The 27553-nt window shown below is 44.3% G+C and overlaps 2 protein-coding genes across 16 annotated transcripts in view; both read right to left on the bottom strand.

Annotated features, from left to right (window-relative positions):
* mast2 (microtubule associated serine/threonine kinase 2) overlaps positions 1-23487 on the bottom strand; it is a 104194-nt gene extending 80707 nt beyond the window's left edge. For all 4 annotated transcript variants that reach the window (XM_069522709.1, XM_069522710.1, XM_069522711.1 and 1 more), the window contains exons 1-3: positions 22672-23487; positions 3696-3846; positions 2713-2894 (exon numbers count right to left, since the gene is read on the bottom strand). In XM_069522709.1, coding sequence (XP_069378810.1) covers positions 2713-2894; positions 3696-3846; positions 22672-22740 — 402 coding nt within the window. In that variant the 5' untranslated portion in view covers positions 22741-23487. The remainder of the gene's footprint in view (positions 1-2712; positions 2895-3695; positions 3847-22671) is intronic.
* Positions 23488-24495: 1008 nt separating this feature from the next.
* Positions 24496-27553, bottom strand: part of pde4dip (phosphodiesterase 4D interacting protein) — a 61941-nt gene continuing 58883 nt past the window's right edge. For 11 of the 12 annotated variants that reach the window (XM_069522706.1, XM_069522707.1, XM_069522705.1 and 8 more), the window contains 4 exons: positions 27409-27547; positions 27112-27158; positions 26867-26969; positions 24496-26272 (listed from right to left, as the gene is read on the bottom strand). In XM_069522706.1, the coding sequence (XP_069378807.1) occupies positions 26139-26272; positions 26867-26969; positions 27112-27158; positions 27409-27547 (423 nt within the window). In that variant the 3' untranslated portion in view covers positions 24496-26138. The remainder of the gene's footprint in view (positions 26273-26866; positions 26970-27111; positions 27159-27408; positions 27548-27553) is intronic. The other variant, XM_069522702.1, reaches the window with a different exon arrangement.

Below are 27553 nucleotides of genomic sequence, written 5' to 3'. Positions count from 1 at the left end.
AAAACGAACACATGCACTTCAATAGCAGAGCGGGGAGGCAGGGGCGAGCAGACCCTCGTCCATTAGTCGAGAGGTAAACACCATCTGGACATCCACAAATGTTTTTACCAAGAGGCACACAAAGACACAGACACACACACAGTCCATGAGCTCCATTCATTTCATTTAATGTTCACACACAAAGACACACAGTGACCAGGAGGGAGGGTGTCTCCTCTCTGTTTGTTTCCAGTGTGGACAGACACACTTTTAATTCCCAGACACGACAAAAACATATTCTTCAACATTGAACCTTCATCAACGTTAAGTGATCAACAATCATATCAACCATCATCTAAACATATCAACAGGTATTCTTTTCACTGAAGGCTACACACACGATCCTCTCTCACCACCAGGAAAAACTACAAATAAATCAAAGCAGGTTTGACCAAAAATAAAATTTCAAAATAAAATACGACCTTGTATGAATCTCCCTGTGCAAAAAAAAACGCGTATTTGATGAAATGCGAGTGTGAGAGACGTGACGGAGAGTCCGAGGGGCTCAGCTGTTCTTCCTGACTCTTAATGTGAGTCAATTTGAAGCATGAGATGGAGCTTCAGGGCCTGAAATGTAAAAACTCTGACAGCCGTGACCCTGGGCAACAACACCGGCCTCAAATATGATGAGAAGCTGTTTACTGAGACACAGGATGAGAGATGGAGAGAGAGATGGAGAGAGAGAAAGGAAAACATTAATAAACCTGCCCCTGCAGAAACATAATAACCTGCCAGTATTTTCTCAAAGACAGAAAATCCAGGCCACAGTTTCCTGCTGGCTGCATCGACCGATCCGCCTCCGAGACTCAGAGGGAGGAAGAAAAAACTAATTATGGTCATTCAAACCTGCCAAAATAAACCAGACTGCTCTGGGTTTATAACCAGCTCGACCACGGACGCACAGAAACTGATTCAGTTTTTAACCCCGACACAATATTCATCATCATGTGTGTTGAGCTGTGGAGATTTCTGTGTTTTATTGAGTTAATGAGTCCAAACTAATGAAGGAACTCATGAAATGTGACAGTGACACACACCCAGAGACACACACACACACACACAGACACACACACACATACACACACACATACACACACACACACACACACACACACACACACACACAGGAGGTGATGCTCTTTATATTACACACAGCCGCCATCTGCTGGGGACTTTTGGTTTAACAGGAATTATTTTTGTTTGTTGGTCCTGAACCTGATCGGGTCTCAGCAGTTGACTTCTAACTTTGTTCCTACATCAGGTTTTATTTGTTTCATTTTATTTAACCCTCTGGGGAATTTTTATAAAATCTTCTTAAAAAAAATAAATATATATATATAAATTATATTTTTGTAATTTTTCAGGACAATCTCAAGATCAAATTTGACCAAGAGCATCATGTGAAGTGATAATTGGATGTGAAGGCTGAAGAATTTGAACTCATGTGCATGAATTGTTTTGATGCTTGAAACGTGTTTACTCTGGTCCCTGGTTTACAGAAGTCCTGGAATATATTAAATATATTAATACATTAGTGGATAAAAGAGAAATAATTGTCTGAGTAGAACGATTTCCAAATACAGATCAAGTGTCATTTAGTTGTTGTCCCTCATGTCCACAGGATTTACCATTTTGTTCTAGATGACGTTAATTAATTCCTGAATGAAACACGACTGACTGAAAACTAAACGGACTAAAGATGAAATTGTTTTGTTCCAGTAGAACTGAAAATAAAATGTTTTAAAACTTAAGAAGAATAAAATTAGATCCTTCAATGTAAAGATTTTGTTAATTTCTGTTTATTTCTTCATTTTAGATTTGTGTTATTGTTGGTGAGGACCCACAGTCCCTGCTCCTTTCAAACACGAGTCCCCTCTACCACCAGCAGGAGGCAGAGTGGAGCTAAGAGACAAAGACCTGCAGTCAGGCTGCAGCAGAGTCCAGTCACGTGAGGTCACTGCTGCATTTTGTGGCGTGCGTGCGTGCGTGTGTGTGTGTGTAAAAGGCTGAGTCATCCTCAGAGGTTCAGTCCAACAGGAGGATGCATATGGAGCTAGACTCATTCATTCACAGTGAGGCTGCAGGAATCAGACCGTCTACGACTTCTGAACAGAACCATGTTTAAACTTCTGGTTCTGTCAAAGCAGGAAAGATGCAGCTACGTGAGACACAAGCAGGTTTAGATCCATGATGTAAACCTGTCATGATAAATGAACTGCACTGTCTCTCTTTTCATTTTAAACGTTACACACACACCCGGGGCCACATTACGTCAGCGTTACTGCACCAAACCAACACTTTGAAGAAATGGGATTCTGTTTTTAAGAATCCTTTTACTGGGTGGGATACGTAATGATGAGTGAGAGAGGAGGAAGATTCAAAATAAGAAAGAAATAAAGCCTGGTTCATTCAACATCAACACAATCTGCACAAACCACAGCCTGTGTCTGTCACTGCACAACAACTCTGGAGGAAAGAGAAATCACATCCCACTGAGACTCAAACAGACGGAGCGACAGCAGCTTCTGACACTGAGCAGCTGAAACACCCAGATGTTGTTGCTGTGTGTTCATTTTATGTTTAAGTTCTTGTCAGGCCTAAAAACATGTGTGTGTGTGTGTGTGTGTGTGTGTGTGTGTGTGTGTGTGTGTGTGTGTGTGTGTGTGTACTGACCAGTCCGGTGAGTGACGGCGCAGACTGTCCCAGGGTCTGACTTCTCATACGGACCAGGTTGTTGACCTCCCCTCCTCCTGCAGGAGCTCCACCAAAGGCCCCGGGGCCTCCAGAGGGCCCCTGCCACGCCAGCTGACTCACCCCGGCATGAAGACTGTTGGACAGAGGCAGCAGCTGCTTACCTGGAGGAGTGAGATGAGAAGAGCTGTTTGAATTCTCTAGAGGAAGCGGACAGGAGCTTCATTGCTACACATCTTATCTCCTTGTCTCCTAACTGCTTTCAGATTCTCCCTCCCATCTTTCCTTGACGCCACGATGTCATAGTTTGATATTCCGACCACAGCCAGAGACTCAACTTCACCTGGAGTCCCGTGGCTCTGAATCCACATCACGTGCAGATGGAACGAGTCCTGAATAAAACATGAACCCTTCCCTCTGCGGCTCAAACTCAAAGAAACACAAAGACGTAACCAAAGGAAAATAAACCGCACGTCTCTGAGCTGCTGCTTCACGAGGGCCTCGTGTGATCACGTGACCTCTGCTGAGTGAAATATGAGCGTTAATCCGTGGCTGGATTTTCACTCAACAGATTCTGGACGTGGCAGATTGACGGAGGATCAAGAACACGGGTGATCTCTGCAGCTGTGACCTCAGGTAACACGGTTACTGCATCAACACAGACGAACCCACGGAAAGTGAGGGTGTGAAGGGTGAGGAGGGTGAGGAGGGACGTGGGGGGGGACGTCTTCACACACTGACGTCCAAGATGTCAATTCAAGTTTTTCTTTGTTCCATTGACGTAAAGAATTTATTTCAGCGTGAATGAGATCTACGACATTCTTCACTGTTGAATCGTTGAAATCTTATTTTATCACAACATGTAGAAGTTTGTCACTGACACACTGACACTATCAGTTTATTGTTATTTTTCTCAGCGCTGTGTGACTAATTACACGTGTGTGAGTAGTATGTGCACGTGTTACCGGTCATGGCCATGCTGCTGCGTCGGGCCCGACTCTCGTCCTGGCTGAGCTGACGGTACAGTTTGGATTTCGTAGCGGCCGTTGCCGCGGGCGACAGGTCGGGATTGCTCAGCTTCCTGAAGAGGAGTGGAGGCGGAGCCGCAAACTCCCTCTGGAGAGACGGAGAGAGAGAAAGGGGAGAGAACGAGAGAAGATTATTTAAGGGCTCAAATTATACAGATTCCAAACAACACTACTTCATCCTGCCAGAACTTCAACACCAACAGCTGCTGAAGTCCAAACTAAATCTAAAGAACGTCTGGATCTGTAGTTTCATTCTTTTCTTTTCGTTCAGGTTTGATGGTAATTGAAGATGTTGGATGAGCTTTGTTATCAAGAAACATTTTTTATCCAGAAAGATTTGTGATCGTATGTTCTCGATATTCTGTCTCGATAAATAATAGAATGGGGCGTGGCTCTGGATCAGATATTTTCCACTCTCTTTTAAATTGTGAGAAAGTTTTCAACATTTTCACTTTTTCTCAGAGAATAATTCCTGGATGTTGAAAAGAAAAGAGTTTGATTTAGTGCAGATCCAAATAAAAACCTGGGTCTTGGGTTTGGTATGAACTCTGTCAATTCATTCTATGTTTTATACTTTTTTGTTTACTTAAAATATAATAAATAAAAGTAAGACATTGTAAAGTGTAATCAAACAGAAGTCCTCCCTGACAGGATTAAAAAGTATCTGAGGAGCTGCAGTGGGACTGTGTGTGAACGGGCTGAGACCCAAAACACATAAAACACAACGCTAACCACTCGCTGACACCACACCTCCTCACATGGCCACAACACACACACAAACAGGACACACACACACACTCACTTGTCTGAACAGTAAAACACACACACAGTGTTTTCCAGTTGACGGCTGCTCGCTCGTTACTAACAGACAGTTTTGGCCTCTTCTCCAAAAAGCTGCGGAGCGAGTGCATGATTCAGTTTGTCAGTGAAATGAAGGAAACACTCAGATCCTCAACATCCACAAAGTTTTCCTGAGACACTCGAGAGACGGAAAACAGACACACACTCACTCACACACACACATCTGGTGTGGGATTTCTGCTTCAAATGACTTTGCAAACACCTGCTGTTGCCATGGAAACAAGAACTGGATGGGCTCATATCCACCTCCCCTCTTCTTGCCAGCGGACCAGCCTCTGACGAGACTTTTCCAAAAACATCTGGACAGCCCACATCTCTCTCACACACACACACGCACACACACACAGAATATTTACTTTAAAAGATGATAAAATCTAAACATCAGAGAACCAACTGTCTCAGCTCTCTGTCTCTGGACCCATTCATCAACGACCTGTCCCACAGTGTCAGTCCTCATACAACCTCACCTGAGAGCTCAACGTTCTTCCTTTCTGCTGGAAAGAGACGTGAAATAAGCAGCATGAACATTAAACCACCAACGGACACAATCTACTGTGTTCACGTGCTGCTGTCAGGGATCATGAAAGGTTTTAATATACTCAAGAAACTTACACACGTTGATCAGAATTTATCTCAACTCACTAATTATCATGTCTAATCGTTGAATGACCCGAGTCTAAGCAGCTAATTATGGGATGTGACACTACATGCCGAGTGCTGCGGCTCCACGTTGCACCAGCAGGTGGCAGACAGATAATAATCCTGTGTGACTGTAAGTAATGTGCTGATCTGAGCTTCTTCACACTGCACAGTAAGCATGAAGCCGAGAAGTGACACTGGGAGGTTAACACACTCAAACACTGTTATTACACACACACACACACACACTTCTACAAAAGGTGGAAAGATGCACAAACTCAGGTTGTGAATTGTGTCACTTCCTGTGGAGGGACGAGCACACACACGCCTGGTGAACATCACAGTCAACAACGCTGTTTACACCAGTTTCTGAACAGAAACGACAAATCTTTACTTCAGCAATAAAATGACTCGCAGCCTGTGTCAACTCGTCGAGTTAGAGTTCTGCTCCACTGTTTGTTGAGCCGCAGACGCAGAACATCAGCTTTTCACTGACCGAGGCCTCGTACGTCACCGTTACCGCCAAGCTCCACCAGACGATGGTTACTAACAGTAAAACAGATGTTAATAATTCTAATAATAAAAATGACCCTGATGACTTTTAACTGGAACGATCAGAAAACTCAACATGTCAAGTTTTCTGATCCAACCTCCTTTAAATGAATCTAAATTAAAACAAATGAATCCATCAGGCGACCACAACAACAACACCACGAGCTAAATGAAATAACAGACGGAGGACAGGAAGTCATGTCAACATGTTGCGTAATGAGGGAAGTAAAACTGGGTTTTTCGTAATCTATCATCACCCCCCCCACCCAGTTTCCCTCTGCTGCATTACATCTGAGCCACCATTCATCTTCAGTCTCGTCCCGTGGAGAGTCGCGTCACGCAGTAATGAAACATGCACATCTACAATCGATCACACGTGTCACAGCACGGAGCTGAAACCCAGCTGAGCTCATGTTTTCTGCTCGTCAGCAGAGAGGCCCGATCTCATAATTTCACCGCCTCTCGGGCCCAGAGGGAGAAAAGAGCCTCCGTCAATCCCACGGATTGTTTTTCTGGCAGCGATCGAGGCCTGAGGATCCAAAACGTGATTTAAAAAGTCTCTTGGCTGAACAGAGCGACGGTCCGACGAGCTCACGGCTGGAGAAGTGCTGCAGAACCCCCCCACTCACCGGCCTGAGAGTCAGGTTTAATGCAGCGGAGGCAAAGGCGCAGTAAAGAGAGATGAATGCTTCAGCATTACTCAGCAGAGCCGGGAGGTTTGAGGTCGTTTTGTTTTTGGAGCTGATTTAAAGACGTCCGTACATAAAGATGGTCGACATGATCGTGTCTCAATCGGCTGCACCCTGACTGCAGTGCAGGTCATAACCCCACCTCCTCCATGTTTGCAGATGGGACATGGACCAAGATAAGAAATTCAAAGAAGATGTAAATACTTGAGATATCGTGTTCACAAGAATGGGACGCAAGGACAACCTGAACAGTGAATGCCTCCGTCTGCTGGCATGGAGGCATAAAAGTGTTTGAATGATTTGAGCAACTATTTAATAAAAAAAAAAAAAATCAAAGTTGAGTTTTTAACATCTCAGATTTGAAATGCTCAGAGCTGTGGGCATGTTTCTGTGTTGACGGTTTGACGCTCAGGCAACGTGAACGCAGAGACAGACACCAGGCTCAGGTTAACAGTTACATCAGGAGATTAATCACATGTGTGACTGAGCAGGATTACGTTGCATCATACCTGCTTCCTCTCTGTCAGTGGGGGCTGGAGCGCTGCGTCAGAGCTGTGTGTGTGTGTAACTTATGCAGATGTGTTCCAGCTGTGTTCAAGCTGGAACAAGGTGTTAGGGGGGAGCGAGAAAAATGTAAGTGAAAGAAACTGTCGGATGGATGTGAATGATGAAGTGAATGTAGGGACGTGTATGAACACAAACGTGGTATCACTCACCTCAATATCATTATTTAATAAACTGAACGAACACATTTAATAGATTTATAAACTAGAGCCGTCAGCTTTTATTCTAAATTCAAACTTTGGAAAATTTGAAAAAAGGGCGAAAGTTCAGTTTCAGGTCAAACTCGAGTCGAAACACAACAGCCCTGAATGTTTGGCTGCTCTCGCTCTAATATAAGCAGCTGCTTATTCTCAGTGACACTTTTCAGTGAAATGTTCCTTCAGATTCCTTCAAGTACATTTATATGGTTTCAGCACAGACACTCCATTATTCACCGAACCCTCAGTTACGTTTAAAGTCTTCCAGCTTCAGATGACAGATTATAGATAAATGCTTTTTTCCTTAAGTGACTTGGATCCGAAACTGCTTCTCGGGGCAAATTTATGGTTTGTGTGTTTGCGGGCAGATTGTTATCTGTCCTATGGAACAGTGTTTTATGGTTAATTAGTAACAGCACAGCGTCTCCTCGGCACTGTTGTTAATAGCAACCGCACCAACACTGTAAAGGCCGACCGCGTTAAAACCTCTGAATTTACTGAAGGTTCGTCCGCACCTCAGAGAGCGTGAACTTCCTTTTCTGACGGAGCGTTTCAGACAGTGGAACCACAGACTGTAAACAAAGATGGACGACATGGCAGCTCAACAAAAAGATAAGCCAAACCATCTGGATCGCCCTGGCTGCACTCATAAACTCCGCCTCCTCCATGTTAGTTGATTGGACGTGGACCAAATGTTTCTCAAAGCTGCGACTGACTCGCTGCACAGACTCAGACTCATGATGTCATAAGCACAAGATGGCGGCGCTAGTATCCGAGATATTTTGGCTCCATTTTTTTCTTTATTTCTATTTTTTCTGCAGAGATAAATCACACGCTGGGTACATTTGCATCCACCTGTGTTTATGAACACAAAAACTAAAAACACCATAAATCCTGAACCTATTCTGAACTGGGACAGAGAAACAAGAGAGCACATGAGGCTATTCAGTGATTTAGGATTACATCCATTTAACAGATTGATGGAGTCCTGAAATATTTTATGTTTGAAAGACAGAAATGTGTTAAATTCAGCAGAACGATAAAGATAACAGTGGAGTCATCACTTTGCTAATGAGGAGAGAGGAGCCTTATTAAAATCAAATGATTAATAATGCTCTAATACGTTTGGTGTTTTCTGTACGTCAATAAACATTATTCATAAAAAGCAGAAACATCACATCTGTGGCTTGAAGAAAACCTCACAGTGAAACTGATGTCACATGTTTGATTCCTCATATTTACGCGTGGCTGGTAAAAACAATAAACTTGTTCTTTGATTTCACATCTTAAGCCTGACGAGTTTAAATAATAGGATTTTGAAGTTTTTATGATTAAATTGATTTAATGACTTCATTAAATCAAACATGAATCTATTACTCTACATCTACATGGCCTGTTTCCAAATTCTTAATAAACCCGTTTGGCTGGATAGCTGAGGAGATGTGGACCTTTTCCAGAGATGCTGGCAGGATTGTTTCTTAACTAACGACAGCTTTGTTAAATACATAAAAAACCATGAGAGGCCACAGCGACTGAAGCCCAACGTGTCCACCGGCTTTGTGAGGGGCTTAAAACCACTGTGCTGTAAATGTGCTTTCTGTTTTTCAGTGTTTTTCTCTGCAGCTCACACTAATTCTCTATCTGTGTGCAGCAGCTGTGGCAGCAGAGATCATATCGCGGCAGGTAGCAATGTCATCTTCAAACTAAAAGCCTGAGGTCGAAGCACAGAGGCAGCAGACGTGCACTCCACCTCCACGGACCTGTTCTCTCCGTTTTTTGCAAAGTGCTCTGTGGCTTTTGTTAAACAATCCACTAACAAACAACTACAGCCACAGAAAATAACCACAAATGAAAAATGTCAGGGCGGAGATACGCCCACAGTCATCGGACACCACGGCGAGGCCGACAGAGATAAGAGCCACCACGAGGTCAACATGAGGTCATGAGGGCGGCTGAGCACATGAGACAAAGAGGCGGCTGGTCGCAGGATTTGTCACCTGGTCCTTTTAGCTGCAAAATGCAAACTCCAACCTCAAACTTTCCATATCCGCCATCATCCAACGGGGCCCTGCTACCTGACCACACTGTGGAATGAAAACCACAGCGACGAGCTGAGAGAGGCCCAACTACCTCTGCGTCCAACCAACACAATAGGTCAACATCTGCCACTGCAGCGCTCCGCTGCGTTTGTTCTCAGTACATTCTTCTCACTTTTCTAAAATATACAGACATTTTTTACCATAACCCTTGCTGCCATATGAATTTAGATTAATCACATTATGTGTAACTCTATAAGTAGGAAGAGGAGCTACTAGCCAGCTAGATACTAGGGAGCAAAAACATTCTAATACCAATATAGATATATGGTTTCTGTTCTAGTGAGAGAACAGAAACTGTCCGTATGGTGATTCCATACGAAAAACCCAAGAGCAAAAAATCTGAAAACCAAAATCCAACGAAGATAGATGAGTAATTTAATGACATCGTTCAAAGCTGCAGCTACAGCATGAGAGACAGAGACGGAGGATGAGGAGGAGAAACAGAAATACAAGTAACAAAGGAAATGAAAAGGAGAGACAGAAGGTTTTGTCCAGCATGTCTCCTTTAATGCCTCGTCTCTCAGTGACCTTTATGGTCAGCACAGTCCCACCGGGGGACGGGAGGTAAATAAACCGCCGCTGAGCCACGGTCCAGATAACAACATGGTTGCTGTGGATCTCTTCATTAAAAACAGAACAGTTTGGAATGAGCCACGGAAACAAATGTTACTGCTGCTTTGTGGGTTCGGGTGAGACTGAGAGGTGGATGAGGGGGAGGCAGATGGAAGGGAGGAGTGGTATAAAGGGTGAGGAGAAAAGGGTGAGAGGTTTCAACAGAAACCATGACAGCTTTCTCTCTTCGTCTTCCTTTTCATTATTTTAGTTTTTTCTGCTTTCTCCCCCGTCTCATCCTCCACCTCCACATTCTGCATCGTCTCCTGCTCCTTCTTGCCGCTGCACTCTTCCTCCGCCGGAGTCCGCTCCTGGCGCGTCTCAGGTGAACACACAGTACGCACATCAGCATTCAGACGAGACCACGAGAATAATAAAGAAGTTAACGGGTGTTTCATAAAGCTGCTCGGCCACAGAGGTGAAGCTCATTAAATGTCTCAGCTTCTCCAAACAGAAGACAGAGGGTGGGGGGATGGGTGTATCAGACATATTGGTGTCACTGTTTATCTTTGCTGATTTGAAAACGTTAATTTCATAGAATAAACAATGGAGAGAAAAAAAACTGATATATCCTCGTCGGTATCGGTCTCCAAAAATTCACATGAAGCTCAACTACAAACACAATGAAGATGGAAATAAATCAGTTTAAATACAATAAAATCAAAGAAACTTAAATATAGTTCAGGTGCAGCAACACTGCAGATTTTATTCAGATCTATCTTTGTCTGCGTTTCTTCATTTTTAATCCAGTTGTGCATTTTATAAAATATGTATGTATTCCAAGTGTGTCATTAATACACACACAGACACACACAGACCTCTTCAGTGTGTTGTTTAGAGGTTGAGGAACCAGTAAACTGAATTGTCACAGCTCTGTTTAACTCCCTCATGCTGCTTCCTATTTATGGTATAATTTGTCTGCCCGGGGAATCAAACACACACGTCTGCAGAGCCGGCCCTATCCTTTATGGAGCCCTGAGAAGAACTTGATGAATTACTGAATTACAAATTCAGCCTGTTTTTACTTTAATGGTCCAACTTATTACTCTCGCTCCACCCATAGTCATAAAAACATAAATCTAAAATAGATTTTTAACAAAGATCTAATGGCTCTGCTTGAAGAAGGTACTTTGGTTGTTGCAGCTATGATGAATCCAGACTGACAGGAACACTGCGTTCAGTGAAAAACAGTGAACTGGTGGAGTTTTGTGTTAAGTGCACAACCAACGAGCATCAATCAATCCAGGAGTCTGCCTTAGAAAATAATAACTAGAATGTCACCCAGGATATTTTGGCAGGTGATGATTTCAGAAGTGAGAAGAACTGAGACCTTCAGAAGCGGCACAGCGGGTCAGAAGCGTTAAAGCCAGAGAGACGACCTTTAAAAGTGACAGGAAGCTGCAGCAGCTTGGACGAGAGCGAATTCAGAGTCGAGTTCCAGCTCATAAGTTTTCATTTGCCAGGACTCTTACACAGCATTATATAGGCCAACATCAACTCTGTGGATTAACAGGTCACACAGACAGGGGTGGGGGTGTTCTCTGGTATCATGAGTCCACACCTGAACCTGAACCTGGACCTGGACCTGGACCTGAACCTGAACCTGAACCTGGACCTGAACCTGGACCTGGACCTGGAATGTCCCAGCAGATAAAGAGAGGACAAAACCGATCCATTTATGATGAGCTCAGTTGCACATGTTTTAGTCATCATCTTCAGAAACTTGTGCAAGACGTCTGTGCTTTGGTTCTGAAGACGCTGGCCTCTCTCACCGCAACACAATCAAGTGCATTCATAAAAAACTCCACTCCTGCATCCAGCCCTTTGCTGGAATGGAATCCATCTTCATAATTCGCCGTGGCAAGCCGTTACTTTTCCAAAGCACAGGCAGCCTCTCTGAGGCTACGTAACACAAAGCTAGCCTGCTACATTATTCCCGTGGGGGTCCTCCTGCACTGACTGCCAGGATAAATGTGTGGTTTGGCCGCTGGGTTAGCGCGGTTAACCAAGCGCTCTCTGTTTTCCTTCTTGGCGCAGGCCGTCTGTCAAACATCAGTGAGTATGGGGACTAATGGAGTGTTTTCACAGGTCGCCTCCCTCACCCCACCCTCCAGGTCATTGTTAATTGTCAATTTCATTAAGATATCATCCTGATTTGACTTTAGTTTATCCTGACTTTTCCTTTTAGTTCTTACTGGAAACTGTGGCAGCAATAAATTCCAATTTTTGAAACATTCTTTAATAGTTTTAAAAATGTGAGTCTATACTTTTATTCCTGTCAATGAATCCCACAAAAGGACCAGAGGAAACAAAACACTGGTCTGACTTGTAGCAGCTGATATATCATGTTCCTCTGTGCCATAGAGCTCCATTGTTGAGCAGGAACTATTAAAAACACATTGAATCCCACATCCTGCTGCTCTGAATTATCATCTGAGCACCATCTGAAGATAGTCCCCATATGCATTAACTCCACCTATTTTCAGAGCCGCCAGCTTTTCTCCTTTCAAACTCAAAGACTACTACCCCCCCAACTGACGACACGCCCAAGTCAGACTTGTCTACAAACCAATCAGAGTCAAGTACAGGTAGACTCCGCCCACGTAGGTGATGAGGACAGGATGTACGTGTCAGACAAAATTCTTTAGTCCCTGACATCGTGAAACTGAAACTACTGATCAGATGAAACATGAACAAACATGAAGCTTCACACACACACACACACACACACACACACACACACACACACACACACACACACACACACACACACACACACACACACACACACACACACACACACACACACAGAGTTTAGTAGCTGTAAATCAACTCTGCTGTGACTCAGGAAGAAACAGATGGGAAAAAAGAGAAGGAAACAAACATGGAGAAGGAGGGATGGTGAGGAGGAGGAGGAGAAGTAGGAGGTGAGCCAGCGAAATTATAGAGAGCAAAGCCAGAACACAAACATGGAGGTGATTAGCATAAACTGTGTGAGCAGAGTGTGTAGATGAGTCTGAAAACAAACACACAACGTACTGAAGCTGCCGTAATTCAGGTAGATTAAAAATACAATGATTCACGATGAAACTATTTCACACTAGTTATCAAGTTATAGAAGACGTGTGCAATGCAAATATTTTTTAATTGGAAATAGATCAAAATACATAATATTCATATTTTAAAAGTTAGGGAAACTAAATGTGTTTTGTATTTTAAGGTCATTGTAATTGAGGTAAGAGACACTGGACAGGACACACAAATGCATGCTGGGACTGCATCACATTTGGGGGTGAAGCAGCCGTCTCCATTGAAAAAAAATGCCAAGACCCAACCTAGTAATATTCTGCGCCATTGCTCAGCTCCTCCTTGCTCCTGCTCATCAGTCCACCAGTGGACATAAAAGTTTATACGCAGCTGGACATTTCCTCCAAAACAGGATGTTCTGATCATGTTCCCAACTGAGTCCTTTAATAGTGATTATCTGCTGCAGTGATCTCATATTTATGTCACACACTCACACACTCACGCACACGCACACACACACACACACACACACACACACACAGGAAGGCAATGTCATTACTTGTCTGCAGTATAATCCCACCTGAGCAGCTCTGCCAAAACCACCACCTGAGTCCTGGGACGACCTCCAAAACTGTGTGCTGCATTCCAAGGTGTGCATACGTGTGTGTGTGTGTGTGTGTGTGTGTGTGTGTGTGTGTGTGTGTGTGTGGACCCATTGTTTGATGTGAGTTCATCACATGTAGTTGTGTGTAATAGTACTTCATTGTCTCTCTCACCCAGTCTTACAACAAAAGCTCTGATGAACACAAAAATGAATTTACCTCAGTTGTGATCAGAGCTTCTACCTTCGACACTCAGCTGCGGCCTCTGATAAGGTTCCATTTTTATTTGATCATTCCACTAAATCAATAAAACAACAGACATGGTGCAGGGCTGCCACTCTTTTATTGCCTCGGCACATAATGTTTACAACCTGCAGCTCAGACCGGAGAGGTAAAGACCAACACACACCGCCTGCACAGAGCAAACACCACAACACGTTCATCTCTTCTCCGGAGAAGTGAAACCAGCAGAATACAAAGTGTTCAGGAACATCAGCATTTCTCTTGGATCTGACTCTACATCCACACTAATCCAGCTGTTGCCTGAAAAAGGTCTAAAAGGAGCAGTGAACCTGCTCAGACCTGTTCCCAGGTTGTGTGTCAGCAAAGTTGCGAAGCCAACTTTCTGTCTGCTCCGCACCGCTCTGTGATCTCTCACTGTGCAGCTGCTGTCAGGATTTGATGGACGTGTCGGTGGAGCTGTGACTGCTCTCCTGAATAACAGGTCGGTTTTAATGAGCAGCAATTAAAGCATGAGTATGAAGGAGGCAGGAGTTGAACCAGCTGGGACTGAAGCTTCATCCACACGTATGCTATTATTACCTAGATTGTTTTAGTTATTTTAAAACAAAGAAAATCTACGAACATACAAGCGTTTTTGTTCCATATCACAAATAATCTCCGTCAATGCTAACGAACCTGAAGACACATGTCACCTGACTATTCACATACTGGTCATGTGGTGTAAACAGGAAGTAGATTGTCTTCTCTGTTGCAGAAAATACTATGTGGAACAGCACTGGTGAAAAGTAAGAGCAGGGATTTCTTTTCTTGGAGTGACGGCGAGGTGGAACTGTTATTGACAGGAAGTGACTGATCAGAACCAATCAGGAAGCAGAGCAGGTGACGGCGTCATCGTCTACAAAAGTTTCAAACTAAAACAAAATGAGCGGTGTTTCTTCACGACTCCGTTTTCTGCGCTCAAAAAGGCCAGAGGAGTGTGGATGGCGTAACCATAGCAACACTGGTGCTCTAAAAGCTTCTGGACGGTGAAACACTTAAAGCCACAAACTCTCTCGACATATTTTTCAGTGTCTTCTACGTGTACGACTTTTTCACCCGGAGATGTTTGGTTTCTTTTTGTTCGCTTGTTAGAAGCATCGTCAAACCCACTCGCTCGCTCGCTCGTGGTGAATCCTGTGAAAACACGCACCTCCTTCAGAGAAAATACGGAGGATGTCTGAAAGCGGCTTCAGATGACAATGATAAGCAATGAGAACTTTGTGGTTCTGACTCCACCTCGTTCCTCATGCTCTCAACGTAAACCACTTCCTGCAAACACACATGGATTTTTTTTTTTTACAGCAGCACAAATCTGGGCCTGCAGATGTGACAGAGCTGATTATGACACAGCCTCACACACCCTCACAGCAGGAACACACCCGGGATTAAAGCATTCAAGTTCACAAATCAGTTTAATCCGCAGGGAATTAAACGGGTGAGCAGTGAAGAGCGGGCCGACGAGTGATGGCACTGAGCGTTCAGTGAGACCTGCTACACGATAAGACCTGTTACCGACATGTTTGTGTGTTAGAGGTGCAGCTGCAGAAATGACTCATGTAAAACAATAAAGACTTGATATGAACAGAAATGTTGAGCTATTTTATAGACGTGTAATTATATTGAATTTGCTGTGTGGGTGTGTGGTTTGATAATCAGAAAGATCCCAGTTTTTTTTTTTAACCGTGCCAGATCAGCTGCTACTTTGAAATATCCATGAGAGTACGGGAGTCTGAAGGATTGAGGTGGTGCCGTGTTGTGGGATCGTTTCTGACTGAGCGGCCAGTGTGAGCTCCTATAGTTAGCTGCCGAGCTGGAGGAAGCAGGATGTTTTGTTGGAAGCTTCTCTGCTGGACACAGCCCAAAGGTTAATAACCCCCAATCAGGACAGGGAGGGACGGCTGTTGTGACTTACACGCACATGCACATGCACACACACGTCTGCTGTGTTATGAAGGAAGAAAAGTGAAGGAAGTCAGTCGGGCGACAAACACCTGCAGAACACTCTGTCGCGGTTTGGACCGAGGCTGCTGATTGGTCGACCTCATTTCACCGAGCAGTGTGGATTTCATAAAACTCGTCTCTTCTTCTATTTACGCTTCTCTTTATTTCTGTTTCTTCAGCTGACTGTGGCTGAAATGTCTCCATCACACATGGATTAAAGAGGAACTCTGTTCGCCCATAAATTACTCATTTAGAATCTTTTTTTCTCTTTCGTGAGCATGAATCTGTGCCTCACTGGATTATTCTAAAAGATACCAGGGGAAAAAATTTATCCATCATCCATCTATGCCTAATATATCAAAATGAGGCTGGAGGAAAAATATGAAAATTATAGTCCAGAGAAAATCTGCAGTTTAGAAGGCATTTGTAAAAGTCTGTGTTTTAGTGACTTAAAATCGTTTGAGTCCAGAACAGAGTAAAACTACTGAACGTCCACATTGGTGTGTCTCAGCGCAGCGTCGAGGAGGACAGGTGTTCTTCACCGCTCACTAACTAGATTTGGTCTTTACACAAATTAAATCTGGATCATGGGGCAGTGGTGAGAATCAGTAGCTTCCCTGTGGGTCTAAACCAAAACCAACATTTAGATGGTCATGGGCTTTTAATTTAACTCAGCAGACGATAAAGTTTTATCTCTGTGCAGGAAAAACAGCAGGCGGGGACATAAAAATAAGATGGAGGGAGGAAGAGAAGCTGTGGAGGAAGGTAGAGAGAGGGGGGGGGGGGAAGTGGCATCAGGCTCAGCGTGAAATCAGCACATCACTCAGATACAACGAGGGGGGGGGGGGGGGGGGGCATAATGTGGCACTAAGCAGTCGCAGAGTGATGGATTTGTTTCATTAAGGCTGTTCTGTTGGAAGCTAAAAGCCAGACTGTGGTTTTCAGACGTCAGATTCAGACGAGGGGCGGAGCCTGGGTAGAGCAGCAGGAGGTAGGAAGTGACGTGTGAATTCTGACGGATCTCGTCTCGATCCTTCAGCTTCTAGTTTCTGCATTGGTCTGTATTTAAATAGCTCTCTTCTAGTCTCGATGACGACTCAAAGAGCTTTTCAATAAAGGTTTTTTTCATCCCCCAATTCACGCACAACAATTTGGGGTTCAGAGACTTCGGCGGAAGACTGGGATCGAACCGCCGACCTGCTGGTTAAAGGACGGCCCGCTCTACCCCCTTAGCTGCAGCTGCCTTATCAGGTTGACGTCTTCCTCTGTGTCTTCTACTTGTGTGGCTTCTCTTTTTTGTGTGAGATGTAAAAAGAGTGAGATGAAAAAACAACGAACACGAGCACAGGTTTGTTGTTTGCTCAGGAAACAGGTTTAATCAGTTTAATGCGTCCGTCGCTCACAGAGGCTGCTCAGTAATATATTTTCCATGCATGGATGTAGAGAACCCATCCAGGTTATAAATCTGCTTATTATGAGATTTATAATTAGGATCATTCACCCTCCTGCATCTGTGCCTCCCCATTAACACCCTCCCAGGCACCCATTACCCATGTGGGCTCCATCAATCAGCCCGTTGGCCTGTGCCCGTGCTGGGACGACTCTCAGCCGCGGGGAGGACGCAGAGGTCGTTCTGGCTCAACGCCTCCTCAGGCGGACTGATCGCCCATATGAGGCCGAAGCATGGAACGGAAATCACTCTCCCATATCACTGCGAGGGAGGGGAGCCGGTTTATTGTTTAACCCAAGAGATGTTTAATGAACGAGAAAGAGCAAAGAGCCAAGACTACTGTCGGAAACACGAAGAGCTGGAGACGGACGGCTCGTGTTCTGTGCTGCTTAAAAACAAAACAAATCTTTATTATTACTAAATCATCGAAATCACTAAAACTAGGATTTAACTGAGAACGCATTTGTTCATTAAACTGGGTAATTTTCAGGAGGTTTGTGAATTCAAAGCAGAATCTTCAAGCTCCAGTGAACAAGATTTCTCATATTTACGTGTCTAATAATGCCGAATGTGCACCTTCGGCAGACGACAGTAACAAGCAATGTTGTCCTTCGTCGTCTGTCCATGTTGACATCTTCATCTTCTACGTGTGCGGCTCCTGAGATATTTGTGTTCTTCCAGTTTCACTTCGTCACGTGTTAGAAAAACTCATCAACGCGTCCACTGTGAATTTTCCAGACATTTTACAAGGCTGGTGGGAAACGTTCCAGAAAACGTCTGCAGCAACTGACTTGGACTCTTTCTTTCTCACTCACAGGCCCTCAAACAGACATATGAGTACACGTATGAGCTCGACGCAGCACAACTTAAATCAGGCTCATGGCTTAGACCCAAATCCCGTCAGTCCCCTGTCAGTGCTTTTGTATTATAACTTGGAGAAGATAAACAGACACAAAGCCACACCCGACCTGCGACTAATCACAACTCTATGACACCACCTCAATCATAAAGGATGAGATTTGTACAGTGGAACAACCAGACCTGCTGTTGATCTGTTGTGACACAGCCTCTGCTGCAGTTACCTAACACACCCCCCCCCCACCACCGCAGGGATTTGACAGGAATCCAGCGAATGCCGCCGGGAACATAAACATAAAAGCCAAATAAATGTGAGCGCTGATGTAGAAAATATGAAATGTTTAGATAACACTGCTCAGACGGAGCGCCGTCCAACCACAACTGAATAACTCAACACTGCTCCAGTCACTGCGCCTTCTCATCCCAGGTTTCTCTGACAACAGAAATCTGCGTCTTCTTTCATTAACTCAGCGGTTTCTAGTAATTTGTCACCGTTATGATCAACCTGTGCTCCAAACACCTGGACCACATGCGTTAGATACGTACACAGAAACAGACTGAGCCTTCTCTCCCGTCTTCTGAAAGCTTATGGACAAAAGTACCACCGGATATCACGGGGGACAGTGTAGTCAATAATTCAAGCAAGAGGTCCATAGGACATGAGGAAGAACATTTGGGGACACTTTGCTGGTTGGTGAGTTGGACCTAAGCAGCAACTTTTCACTCTTTCAAACTCTGGACTCTGCGGATGTGTTGCTCAACATTTCAACGAAACATGTGGCCTGTGACGTTTCCATGGTTTGAAACTGACTTATCTCTGTTTGTACGTAAAGGAAGGATACATGGGCCGTTGGTTGTTTAGTCCGAGCATCACAGATTCAAACATTTTCCATTTACAAGATCATGACAGAGAAACTTGAGGATTTCAAATAAAAGAATGGTAAACTCCACCAGCTAGTGTTTCAGCTGAAGCCCACTGAGCTGCATCCAACTTTAAATGACTTAATCCAAACTTGATTAACTTCCCCTTGATTGTTTAATCGTTGCTGTTTGTTGTAGAATTAAACTCCATTAAAAATAATCAGAAAAAACATTTTACTGACGATAAAAAAATCCTTTCTGTCAAACTTTAGTCATTAATTTTCTCGTAATAACAACCAAACAAATCCAAACCTCAAGCTTAAACCCTCGGAGTGCTCCACACAGCAGTAACGTCTCTCCTCTCCCACCCCCATTAACACTGAACATCGTTAATCCACTGCAGATTTCAGTCGACTTCTACTCTGCCCTAATTAGCCTGAGCCTTAAGTTTAATTTATGTTTAGTCATAAGAGTTTGAAAACATCTTAGTAATGGTAGATATAGAAGTATTAAAGCTAAACATACATTTATTAAAACGTGAACAGTGGTTGATATTACGGCAGCTGAGAAGCTCATCCTTGAAGTTCTCGTGGAGTAAATCTCGTTGGTGGATGTTTGAATAAGTGGTTGACAATAAGGAACTTCACCGCTGCAATAAACGTCAGCCGCTCCTCTGCAGGCGCTGCGTCTGATGGTGTTTACTGTGTGTGGACGACTCTGCTGACTTTACTGCTCCTGTTGCATCATGTCAGGAAACACGTGTGAAGCAGGGACGCTCCCGGACCAACAATTCAACTCTGTGAACAGCCGTCAGTCCATCAGTCCTCTGTTGAACACAATATCTCCAGAACACTCTGAGGGAACTTCTTTAAATTTGGTACAAACGTTCAGCTGGAGTTAAACAGGAACTAATTTGGATTTAAAGATGAACTCATTCTGTGGTCAAAGGTCAATGTCACTGTGACATCACAAAACCACAGAAGAGTCATTTTACATTTGGCTCAAATGTTCACTAAGAGTCATATTAACTGATAAGATATGTGTGGTCATGGTTTCTGAGTATATATGGAAACGTTGAGTAAGACCCACCTGATTTTAATCATCCTAACAAACGATGTGTACCTGCAGCGTTTGTTTCAGTCAACAGGCTGCACGCAACGTTTCTCTGATTCTTTGATTGCAACGGATGTTTGTGTGCGTTCGTGCTCTGTCCCTGGAAACGCATTAACACAGACACACAAAGTCACCGACTGAAACAGTCACACTCCAGTTAAAAGTGACATCATTCATTTCCAACAACTGTAACTGTAACCACCTAAAACCAGATGTTCACGGTGACGCTGGCCTGAAACAACATGACTGACTCGACTGTGTCTCTAGGTCAGAAATGGTGGAAGTGTAACTAACGTAATTAGACAGACAGAGGTTCTGTTTTGAAGGAAGTGCTTCTACTACTGTTTCTACGATACAGGGCTCTCCCCAAACATCAGAGCTGCGCCACTTTTCCATGATCTTACGCCATCGTACTGATTTTAAAAAGTAGGGTGTAGCTCGTGTATTCTCTACATCTCGCTGTACTTCCACGATGCGAGACTCGTATTGGATAGATCGTTTTCCTCTGAAGCTGCAACAAAGAGCGCTGCTGTTGGTGGAATATCGGACAGCGTGCTGAAATTCTTCCAAACAACTTTAGCTGTGTGTTCACATCCGAACCGTGACCAAGCAGTACACAAAACCTTTTCTGTGGCTTCTTCGTCGGCAAGCACTGTCGGTGAACAACCCGAAGGGGGGGGGGGGGCACCGCAATGCCGGGCATCGCTAAGTCAGAGGCAAGCGGACTTTATCAAAATCAAGGTTGAAAACTGAAGAACCGAGCAGATCGGAGGCCAACAATAACGCTTCGGCCCCAGTGACCCCAGGACCTCTAAAGAGAAAACGGCAGAGATCGCGTCACAGTGGAGGGGGGGGGGGGGGACATAGCATTGCAGTATAGACTGTGTAAATGTAGCCTTCACTTGTTACCCAGTTGTGCAATAAATAAACTCGTCATTATTTATACAAGGATCTTGGACTTTAAGTTTTTTTTTATGATTTAAGGCTGAAGTTGCAGGAAATGATTCCCCCTCCCCCCCAAGAGATTTTCTTCAACAGTTTAATCAAAACCAGAATCAACAGATTAGTCGAAGCTTGAATCCCAGTGATACAGGATACACAGAAAAATCAGATGGACTAATTAACAGCAAACTCCCAGCAGCCCCTGGAAGAATCACAGCGGCTCAACAGAGCGAGGATTCATGTTTGCGACAGGTACGTAAGTCTCTCTGGATGAAAACGCCCGACTCCATTTTATACTGTTTCACACACAAGCACACAAACCAGCTGCAGCGCAGAAACATCTGTCTGACGTCCCATGATTCCATGAGGTTCAAACTCAGCACCTCCCTCACAGACTCAACACCACCCAACATAAACTGGTTTGAAGACTGACGGTTGTAAAACACGACAGCTGAGGGGACATCTTGTTAATTTGCGTTATTGTTCCCGTAATAACCCAAACAGCAGGGTGGTGCTGGGCTATCGAGTGACGGACTCAGATCAAACTTCCAAAGGTTGGAGGAAACAAATGTGAATTTATGAGCCACAGCGATGACTTCATCTTTGGAAGCAGTTTTTACTAAAAGGAAAAAGTCCATGTTTACTGAGACTCATAAAATGTTAATCTCTGGTTACACAGAACTGAAGCACCTCTTTAAAACACAACGGACAAATAACGACAGTCGGCTGCCGCAGTGTGTGAGGTTCAGCGTTTCAAACAGACTTCACCATGAAAGTCAAACGACAACAATGAGCTCCCTGATGACGGGTTCGTTAAAGATGCTCCGATCGATCAGCAGCCGTGGAGCAGAGGCCTGAATATGTCAGCGCATCTGTTTAAAGCTGATCTCAGACCTGCACTGAGCTCCGGATATTCTCGTGAAACGATCGCAAGGGGCTACAAACGTGTCAGTCGGACACTGGCTGTGTTTCAGTGCACGCGTGTAAAGTCACGCTCATACGTGTGCTCTAGAGGAACTCCAGAGAAATGTGTCTGGACAGCGCGGTAGGAGATTCAAACAGCAACAAAAGTCCTCCGCTGGGTTCAGGTGAGACGGAGACAGGACGGAGACAGGACGTTTTGATTCTGTCGCAGAGACCATGTGGTCTTTGTGGGTCCTCTCTACGGAGGCAGCCATGTTTTTTTACAGTAGCCCAGACTGGACAAACCTTTTGTGTTTTCATGACAACTGAAGCTACCACAGGTTCTCTGGGGGTGGGGGTTCAGCTGCAACATGACACTTCACCACTAGATGTCACTACATTCTACACACTGGACCTTTAACTGCGGAGATATTTATTTTGCTTCTGTTGCTGTGTGAATCCTGCGGAGGAGAAGGATCTCCTGCTGCAGAGGATCTCCTGCTGTATTCACACATGAGCTCCTCTTTCTGCGGACATCACACCAGAAACTCACGTTCACAGAAGCACCTCCTCCTGAGAACCTTTGGACAATGTGCGGAGTTCAGTGTCTGACAGCAGCTCAGGTGCTTGAACGTGTTTGTGAATGAAACTCTGAGAATCTAGAAGAAAGCCCTGTGGACTCAGGGACTCGAACCTGCGCCGGTGGTCGGTCACTACTCACCGCATCTTTGTCCTCCTGCTGCTCCATGTTGCACAGTTTCCTCTTGTTCGTGTTCTCAGTCCTCCTCATCCCTCGCTCCTCAGCAGATGACTGACAGAGCTCCTCTCCTCCCTCTCTCCTCTCTCCCTCTCTCTCTCTCTCTATCGGTACCTTCCTCTCGCTGTAGCGGCTCAACGGGTCCTCTCGACCGGCGTCCACCTCAGTGTCACCCCGCTGCCAGAATCAGAGCCGTCACTCGGGAGTTCGTGCCGGGCAGCCATTCCGACTCAGCGGCCGGTGGAGCTCACCTGGAGCCGGGCTCCACCTCACACCATCGGGGCGACCCGCCGTGACGAGCTGTCAACCAACCGCAGCGCCTCTTTGCTCCAACGCGGTGAAACACGGTTCGTTCGGTTTGTCACTGACGGTCCATGTTGTTCTTCTGACGACTAGTTAGTGATAGTTAGTTGGTTGGTTAGTGCCTGGTTAGCTGCTGCTAGCTGTTAGCTCGCTGCTAGCCGGGCTACCTGCCCCGGAGCACCGTGACACCCATGACAGCTGCCCTCTCCCCGGCGGACGGTTCCTGCTGCTTCCCGCCGGATTCCGCAGCGTTTTCTCGGCCTCGGTGAGTCGTCAGGCTGCGGCTCTCCTCCTCACGCTCCTCCGTCCATCCCCCCGCTGGGGCCGGGTCGGTGCGTGGGCAGCAGCGCCGGGTGGAGCGGCTCAGTGCGGGACAACCACAGGGTACAGCCGGGGAACACACGGGAGCTCACGGGAGCGCGGCTCGGATCAGTTTCCTGAGTCCTCCGTCACCGGCAAGTTACCGACAACCAGCACGACACGTCCGGTCCCACCTCACCACAATAAGAGCACGGGCTCTTCAAAGTAAAATAACTCAGCGACCAGAGAGAGAGAGAGAGAGAGAGAGACTGATTGATTGATTGATTGATTGATTGACTGACAAAAGATTTCATTTAAAAACAAAGAGCAGGTCATTTTCATGGAACTCTTTTTTCATGGACCAGCTTTTAAATATTATTTTATTTTGCTGGTGTCATGTACAGTCAGAAGCTCCACCATCTCTTCACCATCTCTCTATCTCTCTATCTCTCTATCCTCCCTCTCCAATAGTTTATGGAACACACCTTCCATTGCTGTTTTTAAATTCAAGTCCCTTTGACTAAACTATTTTTTACAAAGTCTGAGGTCGTCCCTTCATTGTTTTTATTTTGTGACTGTGTTCTTTCATTTTTATATCATTTAAATCCTTCTTTATTTCTTTGAATCACTTCACCTTGAATCCACCTGAGTGTCTGAAAGCTGCTTCATGAATTAAACTGCCTCGGCTTCCAAACAAAAGATTCATGAAGTGAACGTCAGTGTTAAGAGATGAACAGGTTGAATGTGAGTGAACAGCTGACACGTGTCACTGAGCTGAGATGATGCTGTGATGTTAGACTCTGCTGCCTCCTGCTGTTTGTTAACTCATGTCTCAGTGAATCTGCTTTATTATCTCACACTGCTTAAAATCTGAAACACCATGAAGTTATAAATCTGGAGGAATAATACAGAGAACACTTATTACCAGGCAGATATTTATTCATATACTGCACAGAATATTTAAAAGATAAAACTACTGCATATCTTCTATTAAATTGTAAGCTGTATACTCACCTAACTCATTTCTTCATTGATAGCTTTTGTGTTAAACATATTAACAGAATTATAATAATTTAACTATATGATCACACCATCATAATAAAATAATTCATTATTTGTTACAGGCTGTGGTGGAAAGATTCTTCTTCTTCACTCCAGATGAAAAACAGAGAAACTAGTCCGAGGTTCTTTTCTTCCCTTTTAATGAAAAGGTTCTTTTTCTGACTCTTTTTAACCCAAATAATGTTTATTAAAGAGAACATGCATAAAAATACAGCCGGTCTTTAAAGACAATCTCTTCTCTCACAGCAACACAAAACAAACAGCTGCATGGATGTACACACACTTTCATATTTACACACACAAGCTGTGGTTCCTAAAACCACAAAGACACTTTCAAATTGACCTTTGACCTTTGACAAATCACACAAAAGAATATTTAAAACTCTGGTTTCACCAATAAACCATGACACTGTTCTTCTTCTGCTGTTTCTTCGCCTTTCTCATGTTCAGAAATGTGAGGATCATTAAACTGATTCATCCGAAAGTCTGTTTGTTGAAATCAGTTCAGCATCAGAGTCAGAAACAGACGACGTGGCACTTTAAAACCCAGAAATAATACAGCAACAAAAAGCAAACGGAGGCTAATATTGCACAGGAACCCAGAAATTGCATATTTCAGTAGAAGTGTTGGAGGGCGGTCCCGCCACAGTTCATGCACAAAAAGAAACCGGTCAATTCATCTATAGAGAAATCAAATAAGAAAATCTAAAAACGTTTTAGAAGAAGTGTCGAATACCCAATTCCAGAGAAGTTCAGTTGCACAGTGAGCGTCAGTGTCCTGCACAAGAAAAAATATGAACGAAGTTCATGATATTTTTGGAAGTCATCTAAAAAAATATTCACAAATTTAGCAAAAATAAAAAATGTATCTCCTAAGGGCTAATTAAAAAAAAAAAAAAGATAACAGCATGGTCCATTCACAAATATGCCATGTCATCTTTCTTGGACCTTGCACTAGAAATGAGTTTCTCTCCATGTATTACTGATTGTCCGACAGGTCCCTGAAGGCATCGTACAAACTGCTGAGCCTGTAACTTGTGCTCGATTATTTACACTGGTGATAAAGACGCTGCTCGTCACTGCAGCTTCATCAGAAACGTCTCTCACCTGCAGGACAAACTGGGTTGGACCCTTTTTTTTTAAAAATATAACAGACTCAATATTCGACAGTGATTCTCTGGAGTTTGAGGATAACGAGAAATAAAATCTTATTTTTGTTTTATTTGACAGTAAAAGCAAAAAAACTAAATGACTGCAGGATATTCTGTCACTTTTCCTCATATCAGTAGTTTGGCCATTTGATGACATTCTCAGTATAATGAGGACAAAGGACAAACAAAGTATGGCTTAGTTTCCACAAGCTGCTCAGAGCACGTGCACGATTCTACATCAACACAAGCTTCAACAGAAGCCGAGAGGAAGCACTTTGCAGTTTGGTTGTGTCTCGTCCGGTGGAGCTTTGTTCTTTAAACCTGACACTGGATTCTCATCGGCAGCTTCTGGTTCAGAAAAACTGTATTTCTTATTTCTAATGTTGTTATTTAGCTTCAAGTTCCTGAAAATGTTTTACACAGAAAAGAGCAAACACACGAGGACTAAACTGAGCCCAGATCAGAACCATGACGATCATTCACATTCATAAACTGTCGTCAGAAACCAAACAACACAAACATCCACCGACACGTCGTGACTTAACTGAAATGTTTGTCCTGTCAGTAAGAGACAGAATCTTCTGTGTGAACAGGAAGGAGCTACGGGCTGGTGCACTACACTAAGGCTGCCTGCAGGGGGCGCTGGTGGTGAGCAGGTCCCAGGACAGCGGAGGAGGTGGAAGTTTGAGACGCCATCATGACGCTGCGACCAGAGAGGGCGAGCTCCCAGAAGCCTCGTGTGCTCTCACCTGAAAGACACACGAGAAATAATTCAGATTTTCATCACGAGATTTATTTTATTAAACTTTAAACTTGAATAATTCACTCAAACGTCACAAACTTCATTCCACTGCCGGTCGTTCATTCTGACAAGCGAGTGTGGTTTGTTAGCAGACGTGTTGAGGAATGAGCTTCGTCTTTACTCTGCTCATTATCCTCCAGGTGAGAAAAGATGTTTTCAGACCTGAAGTCTGTTCCTGAACATCCGAGTCAGTTCTGCTTCTGGACAGTTTGTTTTTTAAAAAGCTCCTCAGGTGTTAAAGTGTTAACAGCTTTCTGCTGATGACTGCAGTTGAATTAAAAAGCAGAAACAAAAAGAAAAAGTTTCCTGTTGCAGCTCTTTATGTCTTTAATGTGACTCGTCCATCTAGACACCAGAAGCGTTCTGTCCCTCGTCCACAGATTCTTTACACTCACAGATACACACAGAGCGAAGGACAAACTCCTGCTGCGTTCCTCATTTCTCAAACACAAACTCATGAAAACAGCTTCAGTCGTTAGTTCAGTCTGAAACAGATGTTTTCACTGTGTTAGTGGAACTCAGCGAAGCCAGAGGGCCGTACCTTTAACAGGCCCGGGGTGTGAGGAAGAGGAGGAGGAAGAGGGATAAAGGGAGGAAGAGGAGGAAGAAATTTGGCGAAGGGAGGAAATCCTGAGCTGGTTCTCCTGAGGAGACTCAGCAGGAGGAGAGAGGGAGTTAGAGTGAGATCTTCATCATCTTCATCATCCTCAGTTTTCAGAGAACCAAAGACTTGTGATGAGAAAACTGTTAAAACGTGTGAGAAGCTGTGAGAAGCTGTGAGCTCACCTGTAAGTTCGTCTTGGCTTTTCTCAAGACGTCCCGTGTTCTCGACACTGTCCACACACACACACAGACACACACACACACACACACACACACACACACACACGAGTCGTCAGTTAAACTGAATCTTTCAAATGTGCAGGAAAATACAGGCGATGAACTTTAGTTGTGCTTCAATGACCCTGAGTCACCAGAAGTGAACGAGGGTCATGATGACGAAGTGTTTCAGGAACTTTCACAAAATAATAAAGAAGCACAGAAACAACTGGTCTGTGTGACAGATGGTTTCACAGGACTCACTTTGGCTGATAATGAGCCGCTCCATGCTGTCTTTGGTGCGGTCGGAGCTCTTCACTCTCTCCGTGGCGTCCTTGAGAGCCTGCTCTTGTTCCGAGAGCTTCAGACGGAGAGAAACAACCTCGTCTTTCAGAGACTGATCCTGGAA

This window comes from Paralichthys olivaceus, chromosome 3, assembly GCF_024713975.1.
Source record: "Paralichthys olivaceus isolate ysfri-2021 chromosome 3, ASM2471397v2, whole genome shotgun sequence".
Lineage (NCBI taxonomy): Eukaryota > Metazoa > Chordata > Actinopteri > Pleuronectiformes > Paralichthyidae > Paralichthys > Paralichthys olivaceus.
The sequence above is the reverse complement of the archived record's forward strand: the minus strand, read 5'-3'. Positions and strand labels throughout refer to the sequence as shown.